Raw genomic sequence first — 14,050 nt, 5'->3', positions numbered from 1 at the left:
GACGAAGCTTGAGAATCGCCCCATGACTTCAACCCTTGGTAGGGTGAAATGGTTTGTGGACCAATCAAGGTGTCACATGCCAGAAGCAGGCGGCACAGGAGAGATTTATAGCCTTGTCCCATGTAAATGACAGATGAAATTGCAAACCACCGTTTTATTGAGAGATGATGATTCAACTCTTTCCCAAATGGATTCCTTTACACCTGGAGCAAACCACTTTTTTATTTGTCCATGATGAGCCCATCACTATTATCAAAGCTGTGACGATGCAGGTTCAAGTGCGTATATACAGCAGAGTTCAAAGCCTCTTCATAAGCTGGAGGACGATTAAGTATTACACCTTGTACTAAGGAGTACACAATATCAGCACTTGAGGAAGGATTTGTCGATAAACTCACAGGCCTTTATCACCACCATGTGCAATTAGAATTATAACGAGCACATGATCAGTTTCAGCCAATCGTACAGTGAGTTAACCTTTTGTCTGGAAATATTTATGAGCGGTGAAGCCGCTTTATTATTCGGCGATGTCGTCCATGAAAAATGAAGAACCTTTCTAACCCACCATGTTTAACTCCAAAGGGTTCTAAAGGATAATTTATATATAATGAGTTCCAAAGGGTAATTATATTGGGTGATGCTGAAGGATTCTAAAGGGTAATTCTAATGGGTTCTAAAGGATCATTGTAAAGGGTAATTCTAATGGGTTTCATTTGTTTCTAGGCTTTGCCTATTTCATGTTAAAAATGCCAAACTGAACCACTTCCTTTGGACACGGGTGCGATTTTCCACTTATATTCGGGACACTAATTTGGGCACATTTATTTGAGGCACAGCATCCAATCAAACGGTGAGATCCATCACCATGTGAACAGGGTATCTAAATGCAGTTTGTGACATCCCAGCTTGCACACACTGACACAGTAGAGGGCAGTAACTTAAAGAACTTACTTGCATTACATACCGCAAAGACGGAAACATATTCTCATGTTCGAACACAAACAACGTGCCAACTGTGGACTTCATTTTTTATTTTTTTTAATATCTTTTATTGTACACTTACACAATTGATCATTACAGCAGAACAAAAGTAATGTGCTGCAAGTGCAGCATGAACTCAACAGTTGTCCAGAAGAAATTAAGTCCAAACTCCAGTGAATATAATCTATCTGAAAAATCTGGTCAACTGCAAATACTGCGACACCAACGTAACCCTAGCACGAATTAGTCTGATATGGATGCAATTATATGGTGTTTTATTCCTATAATGAAGCAACAAACCTCAAAAGTGTCCTCAAGGTTACATTTTAATGATAAACGGCAGAATTGGCTCTTTTTTTCTTTTTTTCCCCCAATTATCCCATTTTTGCAAAAACCGCTGCTGACACTTCTAAGGTGCTATTCAAATATTGTTGGTTGAATTTCCACAAATACAGATGTATACATTTTACCCATCCTAAAACATGACCCGGCTCCATCCGGCTCAACATATCCACAAGCTTGTTGTAAAACTGCATTTACAATCGCGTTTGCCTTTCCTTGAGCAACTCTACCAACTCTGGTCATTCCATTCATGTCCTAGCACTGTATACTTTTATCAAGCTGCCTCATATAACACCACATTCATGGTATGGTGAAAAAATATGAACGAGAAAAAAAGACATATCCACCATAAACAACTTCAGAGGAATCGGTTTGGGAGACTGAACATGAACATCAGCAAAGTGTGGATGCCACTCTCGCTACTTATTGCCCGCAACTATCGATGCAAAAAGAAGCAGCAATTAGGTATAACATTATTAATACCCCAAATCACCAGCAGCCGTATTTCGAACACTGCATACAACAAAAGAAAAGGTAACGAAAAATAAATTCACCATTGGAGCACAAATATTCAACCACTTACATCCAAAATGGACCAAATGATTTCAAGACAAGTTATAGGGCACGACGACAGATCCTCGATTTTGTTCACGGAGATGTTTAAACTTGAGTATTTGTCACCCCTTGTCAGAAACAAAAGCCTCTGAATAAATCTCTTGGTGAGTAAGCTTGAGACGGCTGTTGCTACTCTGTCTGGTGTGCAACATAACATTGTTAAAATAAAAAATACCCAAATCAAAATGCCCAAGTTTTACACCTCGTAGAAGAAAAAGTGCATTCAATCTGCATGGTCTGTCTTGAATTGTGCAGTATATTTTTACCATGCTAATGCCTTCAAAGCACCCTGTCATAGACTGCACAAATGAAAGGCATCAAAACTTTAAATGCCGTTTCAAACTGGAAAAAAAACCCAGAAAAAAACAACAACTGCAGAACGCAAGTCCAAGTCACACTGCTGAAGGCACAACATCATGTTTCAAGAGAGTGCTCAAAGCAATTAGCACAATTAAAAATAAATAAAGACATGGGTCGAAGCAAACTAACCGTCTGGGCAAGATAAATAGATGGGATATCGATGGTTCTTGATCGGTGGACTTGTTATCCTTTCTCCTCATTCAGACGGACAACTTACCCACAAGTTATACAATGTGAGAACCAGTTAATCTCATTCAAACTGCACAAACAATGTAATTTTTATAAGTGTGAACAAGTTTATGTGCACATAAATTGCTCTTCACCCTCAAAAAACCCTTATTATTCCCTCATGAAATAAAGTTAAGACAGAACGTCTAATTGTCCACGCCATCGAAACATGTAAAGAATAACTCCAACGGTCTAGAAACGATGCTCGAGGACAAGCAAGGCCTGTTATTATCTAAGTAGCATTAGGAACACATGGAAAGGCAATTCCATGTGTTACAACTTTGGGAAGAAAGGTATGGGATCAGGGGAGGAGACAGGAAGCTGAAAGTTGGCCGATTTTTCACACTCATTACATCAGGTAGAATGATAAATCACCAACCTGCGACAAAAGTTTGAATCTCTCGAACAACCAATCACATCTCAAAGAAGAGAATCACTGTGGCTTTGCACAGTGAAATAAATACGAACAAAAAGCCTGGCTTTGTAAAGCAAGCAGGCATATCGTCAAAGTGAAAATGAACGCCTCAAAAGGCGTAGCAGGAAAAAAACAACAAAAAAAAAACTTCCTTCAACGAAGCCAATTCTGCGACAGCAGATCTGAAAACCCACTCAAAGAACACAAATTATGCACGTCACAAAAATGCAATGAAAACAAGTCCTTTGCATCAGCTGCAAGTTTTGGTGCATTTGAGTAAATCATCTGCTGGATTCTACAGATGATGCATCAACAACATGGTTTCCTCGAAATACAGTTGAGAGGGGAAATGGGTCACAGCCAAAGTATAATGAAACACCATTCATTTATTAGCAACATGGCCCTTCTGGACTAAAGTTCTAAATGCTTCTGTGGTGCATGGTGGGGTTTACTGCAGATTGTGAACAGTGTAAAAGCAAAAAAATAAAAATAAATTACATTTCCACAAACTTCAATAAAGTAGGATCAAAGAACAGGACAGCATGCTCATCTGCAACACAACGCACTGGGGGATAAGGTCAGGAACACCTGAGCGACAATGCCTTCCGCAAAGAGTCAGCAAAATTCAGAGTAGAGCCAATGGTAACGGTGGTCCTCCACAGCAGGAAGAGCCGGCCTTGTCTGGTATGGTGAGCTTGGAAGGAGCACAGCAGCCTGTGTCTATACAATACAAGTGAAATAGCATTAAGCAAGGTGATACATCGGGTGAAACTAGTAAGACGTATCATTTCACTTTCTACAGACAGGTAAAGTTCAAAACACATGCGCTAAGCAAATTAAATCATGTATTTTGGTCGATAAACATTGAATGTTGTACCTTTTGAGATGTTGGAGTTGATTGCCAAGCAAGAGAATGGATGTGACAGCTTCTGATGGTCACAGCAGTCTGGTTTCCTTAACACCTCAATTCCACAAACGTCCAAAAAAAGATGCTGGAGAGACATGAAAAGTATTGCCATGCCTTCTGTATTTAGTCACGAGTTTCAGTATTTCTCATAACTGCAGCAGTTACATCAAAAGTTACTTTTACTTACATAAAACTAGAGTTCATTACCCCACGTGGTCTTGAGAAAAAGGTCATAAAAAGGGTCTTTTCAACTCTTGCTATGTATTTCCGAGCAGGATCTACATTAGCTTTGTTTGTGAACTTCGAATGCCAGTTTTGATGGCAACCATACGGAGCCGCTGCGTCAAACCCATCGGACCAGAGCTGAACCTTTTGCCAACTCTTTTCAAAGAAAGTGACGATTTTGGAATGATCTTGGAGAAAAGGATGCAGTAAATAAACAGATCTTTTGAACGAAGTTAGCTCTGTGGTTGCATTGCTAGATGCTGCAATTTTTGGCTGAATCTCGCTGTAACTACAACCTCAGAGTGAGCTGAAAATTTGATTGGTCGAGATGGTGTAAAACTTTGCCCAAATACAACTAAAATGGAGCTGTTTGGATGTGCAAACAAGGCGATTTGTGTTCTACAGTGGTCAAATATGTACTTAAATTGAAATAAAATTAAAGTTTTAAAGCCTGGAGAAAAAAAACAACCAAACTTTGAATCGGAAGTTTGCTGTCGTTGATTCACCCTCTTTTACAACACCACATTTAATATGTTTAATTAGTTTGTCATGCCTGTTGTTTGTCCCCTTCATGGCGTCCCAAAAAAACAGGAAATTTCCTGTTTGGAATGATTTTCAATTTCGATTGGCTGCTAGATAGGCAGATGGACTTCTTTAAAAATTACCAAAATCATTCCTCTATGTGCATGTGCGATGAGGATGAGATTCCGTACAATTTGTCAAATTCAGAGCCAAAGCAATCTGCAAGTTTGTTCCGATTCATGTTTCACAATATTCAAAATATAACATTCAATTGAAATTAAGTAGTTCCTCGATCATAGAAATAAACTGACAGACAGAGGGAATCAATTGCTTAAACCTGCTTTGTGGTACACGCGAGTGGGGTAGTAGCATTATAAATTTGTTATACAACTCCATGTAGGAGCTGTAAAAAAAACAAACTCCATAAACATATGTGACATGTCATGGCAAAATAGGTAGGAAGTGGCTAAAATCATCATTCAGATACAGTGCCTTCAGATAGTATTCACACACCTCGACTTTTTTTTTTACATTTTGTTGTTACAGCCTGAATTTAAAATGGATTAAATTGAGATTTTATGTCATTGAACTACACATAATACCCCATTATGTCAAAGTCTATTTTTTATAGAAGGTTTTACAAAATAATTAAAAATGAAAAGCTGAAATGTCTTGAGTCAATAAGTATTCAACCCCTTTGCGGACGAACTGACTTGTGTTACATATTTATGTGAATGTATGTGAATTACTATTCAGGTCTTTGCTTATCAATGTGGACTCGATTAAAGGTTGTTGTGATTAAAGGGTCAGGAGCCCTTCTGGGAAAAAGGAGACCGGAAACGGAAGAAGAAAAGACACGAGGTCCTGGAGAAGCGACGATTCTTCTTCTTCCTCGCCGAGCTCGGACGCGAGCGGTATCGATTGAGCAACGTAACAGAATCGGCGTTAAAAGCCCGTCTGGCGAGAGGAGTTACCGAGACGTGTAACTACCCTTTGACACGTCAAGTCGCCGTGGGGTCGTGCACGGAACCAAGCAGCTGGCACAGTTCGCCTCACCGTCTACAAGGCCGCGTACGGGTCGCACCTTGGGCCGCGCGCGCTGGGCAAGCCGCGTGTTGCTTTGCCTGCTTTGCTGTACCTGCTTTGCTTGGCCAGGAGGTGCGCGCTGCAGCCGTTGTTCCCGGTACGGGACGTGCCCGGTGAAAGCACGTCAGGAAGGGTCCGTTCAACCGCCCACGTGCGGAGATCGAACTACCGGAGTACGGAGACATTGAGAGAGACATTGACCATGGAGGGAGTCGGGAGTGGGGCTCACGTGAGGAATGTATAAGATGGCCATCTTAGAGTTATTATAGATGAGTTGACATCTTTGTACTATTGATTGCTGATTGTGGATGGTTGTTGATTGCTCGGGGAATATATCATTGATTATTCCAGATCCTTGGTGTGGGGTTTCTTATTGATTGGAATTCAGATTTATGCGTTACGAAAGAGCATAAATAATAGATCTTTCTGGCGGAGTTCCTCTCACGGTCCGGGGGTCACCGAGACCAGATAGTCACCGGGAGGACCACGTAACACTTGTTGGAAAAGTGGCATCCGATGACGGTGCCACGTTGAAAGTCACTGAGCTCTTCAGTACGGCCCATTCTACTACTAATGTTTGTCTATGGAGATTGCATGGCTGTGTGCTTGATTATACTGTATATACCTGTCAGCAATGGGTGTGGCTGAAACAGCCAAATCCACTAATTAGAAGGGGTGTCCGCATACTTTTGGCCATGTAGTGTGTGTGTATGTGTATATATATAAATATATATATAAATATATATATATATATATATATGTATGTAAATATATATATATATATATATATATATATATATATATATATATATATATATATATATATATATATATACATATATATATACATATATATATATATATATATACATATATATATATATATATATACATATATATATATATATATATACATATATATATATATATATATACATATATATATATATATATATACATATATATATATATATATATACATATATATATATATATATATACATATATATATATATATATATATATATATATATATATATATATATATATATATATATATATATATATATATATATATATATATATATATATATATATATATATAAGCAAAGATTTGCGGTTGGGAGTAAATCCAAATGGATCGAGGTAATGGTGTATATATATATATAGACATACAGTGAAACCTTGACTTACGAGTTTAATTCGTTCTGTGACCGAGCTCGTAACTCAATTTGCTCGTTTCTCAAATTAAATTTCCCCATTAAAATGCATTGAAATGCTATTAATCCGTTCCAGCCCGCCAAAAACCACACCAATTTTTTTTTAAATATACAGTATATATAAAAATATCTCGCGCTTTATATTTCACCTGTATGCAGCATACAAGTTCGCAGGATGGCCTGGACTGGAGGTACGCATACTTGACTCTAAACTGTCCAGCCTGGGTTTGAATCCCGACCCAGCTATAACCTGTCATGTCGGTGTTTCACAGGCAGGGTGATTCATCAATGTGTGTACCGCTAAACTGGGCGCCCCGTTTGCGTCCCATTAGTTGTTGGATGTTAAGGATCTCACCATGTCTTCCACAAAGAGAAGGCGAGCTATCGCCGGCACTCTGAAAAAGTTGTGGCCTGGCATGCTCTTCTCCTCTGCCGTTATATACGTCCTCCTCGGCATCTTTTTCCAGAAGAGCCCTGTCTCGTCACAGTTGAAGATTTGCTGGGGGATGTATCGTTCGGCTTCGATCAGTTCGGCAAGAGTTATAATAAAATCTTCAGCTGCCTTCACATCCGAGCTTGCTGCCTCACCATGCCTGACGACGGAGTGAATGCCGGTCCTCTTCTTAAAATTATCAAACCATCCCCGACTGGCTTTGAATGACTCTTCCGATGCCTCGTCCGTTGATGTTCCTGCCGCCTGCTGCACCAAATCCCCGTAAATGTCTCGGGCCTTCTCACAGATGATGCTCTCGGTCACGGTATCTCCTGCGAGCTGCTTCTCCGTCAACCACACAAACAACAACTTCTCCATCTCTTCATGGATAGAGGTCCGGAGCTTTGAAATAATCGTAACGCCCTTGGCTGGCGTTATAGCCTTTATCGACTCCTTCTGCTTCAAAATCGTACATATCGTAGAAGTACTACGATCGTACTGCCTCGCCAAATCGACAACACGCACACCTCGCTCATGTTTTTCGACGATTGCATGTTTTATATCCAAGCACATCATCCTCTTCTTCTTCTCAGTACTGCCCTTGGCACTCAATTTCTTAGGACCCATGGTTAAAACTAAGAAATTTTCCAAAATAACCAAAATGCGAAAACAAAGCAGCAGCGATATACGGCAGAGATGCTTGCACGGCAAGATAACCACGTGACCGGAACCCACCTGGTGGCGGGTGGCGTAAGCTCGTAACTCAGATCTCGGCTCGCATCTCAAAGCAAAAAACCGCCCGAGCGACGGCTCGTATCTCGGAAAACTCGTAAGTTGGTGCACTCGTAAGTCAAGGTTTCACTGTATATATATATATATATATATATATATATATATATATATATATATATATATATATATATATATATATATATATATATATAATAATAATAATAATAATAATAATAATAATAATGCATTTATTTTATATAGCGCTTTTCAGGAAGCCCAAAGACGCTTTGACAGAGTGCAAAACATAATGCATAGCAAAACATAAAAACAATTGCAAAAAAAGAAGAATCAATAGGGAAATATTCAAAGCACAAAGGAGGGAGAAGGAGAGGAGATAGTCAGGGGTTAGATGCTGTGGGTTAAATGTTGAATGCAGTGTTGAACAGGTGGGTCTTGAGTGATGTTTTGAATGTGGTGAGTGAGGAGGAGTCTCTGATGGTGTGAGGTAGCGAGTTCCAGAGGGTGGGAACAGCGATGGAGAAGGCCCTGTCCCCCCAGGATCTAAATTTGGTCCGGATGGGGGGGGGGGGGGGGTCAGGAGGTTGGTACCAGCAGAGCGGAGGTTGCGGGTGGGAGTGTACCTGGGCCAGGTTATGGAGGGCTTTGTATGTCAAGAGGAGGATTTTGTACTGGATTCTCTGGGAGATGGGGAGCCAGTGAAGCTTGTAAAGGACGGGGGTGATGTGGTCACGGGTCCGGGAATGGGTGAGTAGACGGGCAGCGGAGTTCTGAATGTATTGGAGTTTATTGGTGATTGTTGAGGGTGAACCATAAAGGAGGCTATTGCAGTAGTCCAGACGGGAAGTGATGAAGGCGTGGATGAGGGTTTCTGCAGCCACGGAGGAGAGGGATGGACGGAGACGGGCGATGTTTTTCTGGTGAAAGAAGGCTGTCTTTGTGATCTGTTTAGTGTATTTGTCGAAGGAGAGGGTTTGGTCAAAGATGATGCCAAGATTCCGGATGTGAGGGGAGGTGGATACTGGGAAACCGTCGATGTTGAGGGCAAAGTTATGGGTGGACTTGGTGAGCGTTTTTGGGCCAATGATGATTATTTCAGATTTATCACAGTTAAGTTTGAGGAAGTTGATATGAAGCCAGGATTTTATTTCAGTGATGCAGTTTGTCAGGATAGAGTGGGTGGCGGTGGAGATGGACTTGGTGGAGATGAAAAGCTGGATGTCATCGGCGAAGCAGTGGAATTGGAGACCATGACGGCGGATTAAGTGACCGAGGGGGGACAGGTAAAGGATGAAGAGGAGGGGGCCAAGAACTGAACCTTGGGGGACACCTTGGGGGAGGGGAGCAGTGGGGGATTTGCAGTTATTGATGGAGATGAACTGACGTCTGTCAGAGAGGTATGATTTAATCCAAGAGAGGGCAGTGCCGGTAATGTTAAAGGTGGTTTCAAGTCGGGTGAGGAGGATGGTGTGATCGATGGTGTCAAAGGTGGCGCTGAGGTCGAGGAGGATGAGAATGTTGAGGTTGCCAGCGTCAGAGGAGAGGAGAAGGTCGTTGGTGATTTTGAGGAGAGCAGTTTCAGTACTGTGGTTGGAGCGGAATCCGGATTGGAATGTTTCATGCAGGTTATTGGCAGAGAGGTGATGTTTGAGTTGAGTGGCTACAGCGCGTTCCAAAACCTTTGACAGAAAGGGTAGGTTGGAGATGGGTCTGAAGTTATTTAGGGTGTCAGGGTTTAGTCCAGGTTTTTTCAGAATGGGGGTAACAGCAGCAATTTTGAGGGATGGTGGGACGATGCCTGTAGACAGGGAGGAGTTTATTGTTGCAATGATAAGTGGAGAGAGAGCAGGAAGGGAGGCCTTGACAAAGCTGGAGGGGATGGGGTCAAGAGTGCAGGTGGCAGTTTTCATTCCGATGAGGAGTTCAGAGAGGTCAGTAGGTTGCCACTGGGGAGACTGGGGAGACTGGGAGAGACTGGGGAGACTGGGGAGAATTGAGACAGGGGATGGCAGGATAAGGGGGGGCAGGTGGTTTGAGGGGGAGCGGGTGCGGCGGTGGTCAAGCTGTTGTAGATGTTTTCAATTTTGCGTTGGAAGAATGAAAGGAAGGAGATGCAGTTGTCTGTTGTGAATGACTGGGTGGTGGTGTTCAGGGGGCTGAGGAGTTTGTTTATTGTAGAGAAGAGTGCTTTTGGGTTTCCGGAGCCAGAGTGGATAATTTGAGAGTAGTAGGCGGAGCGGGCGCGGGAGAGGGCATCTTTATAGTGTTGTATGTGGTCGATGTCGATATATGGAGTATTGGAATGGATGGTCGTGGAGTGAGTATGATGGAAACTATGGAGTGGAGTGGATGGTGCGAAGGGGGGAAGAGTGGACCCCCATCACGGATACCCGGGGCGGGTAGTGTAAGTGTTAGGTAGAGGGTATTTTAATGCAATGTAGCTCTCATCGGGTGGAACAAGAACCAGCCTTCACTGTCACAGCAAGGGGGAGATCCCTATGGTTCTCAGTGACTCGTACATCTCCCACCCACCACTCTCCTCTCCACCATGTTCCTCGCCCCTCTCCCACCTATCACTCTCCTCTTCACCATCCACAAGTAGATTGTTTTTTTTTTTGTACTAAAGGGTGATTTTTTTTCTCATTTATTTAACATATAATTACAGCACTGTATTACAATGTACAATACAGTATATAAACAATGAAAAGTGTGTATATATTTTTATACTGGTCCACCCGTTCCCTATGGGAGTGGCAGCATGGGTCATTCCTCTCTGGCATAAATGGTCTCATATGCACTGTTTTTTGCATCGATACCACAATTAAAATCAAGTGTTTTGCCCTATACCTTGTGGATGGTGCAAGCCCAGCAGAGTGTGATTGGAAACTGCCTTCGAGTCATCTGAACATGTCCACGTCCTTTACCAACAGCAAATGTTGCTTCATGTCTGAAGATGGGGACTGCACGAGTATGTTGACGGTACTGGCTTCTGGCTGCAGCTTTTTGGCCTACACTGTCATTGTCAAACTCTACGAGAATAGCATCAACATTGCTATTAGTTGTCTCAATACTGACCCCTTTTCCACATGCACCATTCACCAGACCATCTGCTACGTCGATGTTGACAATGACCATGACTTTGGCTCCAATTGCTATTCTGATGACGTCTCGCAAACCCGATATATACATATACATATACATACACACACACACACACACACACACACACACACACACACACACACACACACACACACACACACACACACACACACACACACATATATACACACACACACACACACACACACACACACACACACACACACACACACACACTTGGCATTTAATATGGAATATTTTTTTTTTCTTGACTTGGGTTTACTTTCTGAACTCAGTATATAAATCTGGTGAGTTTCTTTTACCCTTCGGTGATGTCTTTGTTGAAAGAACCATGTCACTGATTGTCTTTCGCAGCAAGAAGTCAATAACAGGATTATATCACAGGTGGCGTGACAAATGTAAGTACAGGTACATTTGACGATTGGCTTCACAATCGGGTATATAAGGGTTGTTGCGTTCTGTATTAGTGGAAAACAACTGCTGCACATCTACAAAAGTTATTGCCGCTTCCTCTGGAGATGGTCCGTCAACTTGACAATGCTGTTTGTCATAGAGTGGTGGCTTTACGAAATTCTGGCATGAAACAGCGTGCTATTGCTTGGCAGTATGGCATCCCTCAAGGTCAGGTGTCAAAGATCCTGAAACGAAATGCCCAGAGGGGTGTCCCTACTCCAATACCGAGGCCAGGACGTCCGTGCAGAACCACAAGGAGAGATGATTGCCAGCTGCACCGGCTAGTCTGCAATGGCCGTACCAAGTCAGCTAATCGGCTTCGGGCTGAGTGGCAGCAACTGACAAATGTGCCTGCATCCAGAAGGCTAATCAACCAACGACTGGTTCAAGCAGGCTATCGTGCCAGGCGTCCCCTGAGAAAGCCACGCTTGACCAGACAACACAGCCAGCGCCGATTGCAGTGGGCCAGAGAGTACCGTCAATGGCAGCCAGGACACTGGAATCACGTGACCTTCAGTGATGAGTCTAGATTTCTGGTCTATCGTCAAGATGGCCGCGTCCGAGTGCGCAGACAAGTGCATGAAGCCCACAACGAAGATTGTATCGTGCCAGTGTCCAAGCTGGAGGTGGTGGGGTGACCATTTGGGCTGCTTTTCATGCAGGGGGCAAAACTGACCTGGTTGTTCTGAATGGAAACCTGAACCAGTTCAAGTACAGGGTCATTCTGGAAGAAACATTGCTTCCATTTGCTCGTGCAGCCTTTCGAGGAAACTTTGTCTTCCAAGATGACAATGCACGGCCTCATCGTGCTCGCATGATCCAACACTTTCTTGCTGACCATGGTGTAGAGCATATGGAGTGGCCTGCCATGTCCCCGGATATGAATCCGATAGAGAACTTGTGGGCAGAATTAACGCGTCAAATCGACAACTTGGCCCAGCAGCCTGCCTCTGTGCGTGAATTGCAGCAGACTATTGTCACTGCATGGCAAGCGATTCCTATCCAAACCTTGGCAAATCTCGTGAACAGCATGCCTCAACATGTAAGTGCTCTCCTGAATGCTCGTGGGGGTTACACGACCTACTGCACTGTAATTTTACTGTCCGTAATCCCAGTCATAATTTAGCTTTTGTTTTTGTTGAAAATGTTTTTGGCTAATGTGCAAAATAAAGAGATACTTCTGGAAAACGTACAGAAGTTTAACACAGTACTGTCCGTGAATTGAGTTCGATATCAGTTTACATCACTTTGGAAGTATTGGTCAGAAGAAGAGTGGACATATGTTGTGTGAAAGAGACGAGATGGAAGGGAAGTGGTGTGAGAATGGTGAAGGGGAGGCAGGGACAGAAATACAAGTTTATGTGGCAAGGGTGCCTGGAGAGCATGAATAGTGTTGGTGTCCTGTTTTCTGAGGAGTTTGTAGACAGTGTGGTGAGTGTGACAAGAGTGAGTGATAAGTTGATGATGGTGAAAATGATGATTGGAAAGCTCTTGGTGAACGTCATCTTGGGATATGCTCCGCAGGTTGGTCGAAGCGATGAAGAGAAGGACAAGTTCTGGTGTGCGATAAGCTGATGGAAAACGTGAAAGATGAGGAAGTTGTTGTGGTAGGAGGAGACCTAGTATGGATGGTTTTGACGGAGTTCATGGGGGTTACGGATATGGTGTGAGAAATGGAGAAGGTGAAAGGATTTTGGAGTTTGCTGATGGAGCCGATTTGTTGACTTGTAATACTCAGTTCCAGAAAGAGGATAATAAGCTTGTTACATACACGTCAGGTGGGTCGACGACAACGGTCGACTACCTGATGGTGCGTAGGCGAGATAGGGGGCACCTCCGGGACACAAAGGTGATCCCGGGGGAGGAGGCTGTTTCACAGCACCACTTGGTTGTCTGCGACATAAGGGTGAAAGGTGCGAGGAGAGCTCGGCAGGTGAAGTAGCAACCGAGAACGAAGGTGTGGAGGTTGAAAGAGGTGACAGTAAGGGAGGCGTTAAAAGAGAGGCTGAGTAGGGTCGAGGATGATGTGGTTGAGCTTGAAAGTGGTTGGATGTCAATGAAAGATAGTCTGTTGGGAGGGTTGGTGAGGTATGTGGATGGACAAAAGGACCACCGAGGCACTCGGAAACATGGTGGTGGGATGATGAAGTTGGAAAGAGGATTGACGAGAAGAGGAAGATGTTCAAGGATGGCAGAACGCGAAGGGTACGGGAGCAGAAACAGCAGAGCATGAAAGTTATAAGGCAGCCAAGAAGGCTGCAAAGAAAGAGGTAGCAAAGGCGCAGGAGGCATGTAGGAAAATGTTCGGAGAACGCTTGGATTCGGAAGAGGGTTAGAAAGCAGTATTCAGGATTGCAAAGCAGATAGCGAAAGAGAGGTGTGATGTGATG

The 14,050-nt window shown here is 43.0% G+C and overlaps 1 protein-coding gene across 2 annotated transcripts in view; it reads right to left on the bottom strand.

Moving 5' to 3' along the window:
• Positions 1-1,014: 1,014 nt before the first annotated feature.
• KIAA0232 (KIAA0232 ortholog) overlaps positions 1,015-14,050 on the bottom strand; it is a 138,698-nt gene continuing 125,662 nt past the window's right edge. For both annotated transcript variants that reach the window (XM_068106988.2, XM_068106989.2), the window contains 2 exons: positions 3,819-3,933; positions 1,015-3,661 (listed from right to left, as the gene is read on the bottom strand). In XM_068106988.2, coding sequence (XP_067963089.2) covers positions 3,567-3,661; positions 3,819-3,933 — 210 coding nt within the window. In that variant the 3' untranslated portion in view covers positions 1,015-3,566. The remainder of the gene's footprint in view (positions 3,662-3,818; positions 3,934-14,050) is intronic.

The sequence above is a fragment of the Myxine glutinosa genome, chromosome 2 (assembly GCF_964187855.1).
Source record: "Myxine glutinosa chromosome 2, kmMyxGlut1.1, whole genome shotgun sequence".
NCBI classification, from domain to species: Eukaryota; Metazoa; Chordata; class Myxini; order Myxiniformes; family Myxinidae; genus Myxine; species Myxine glutinosa.
Note: the sequence above shows the minus strand (reverse complement) of the source record. Positions and strands in the feature narration are given on the sequence as shown.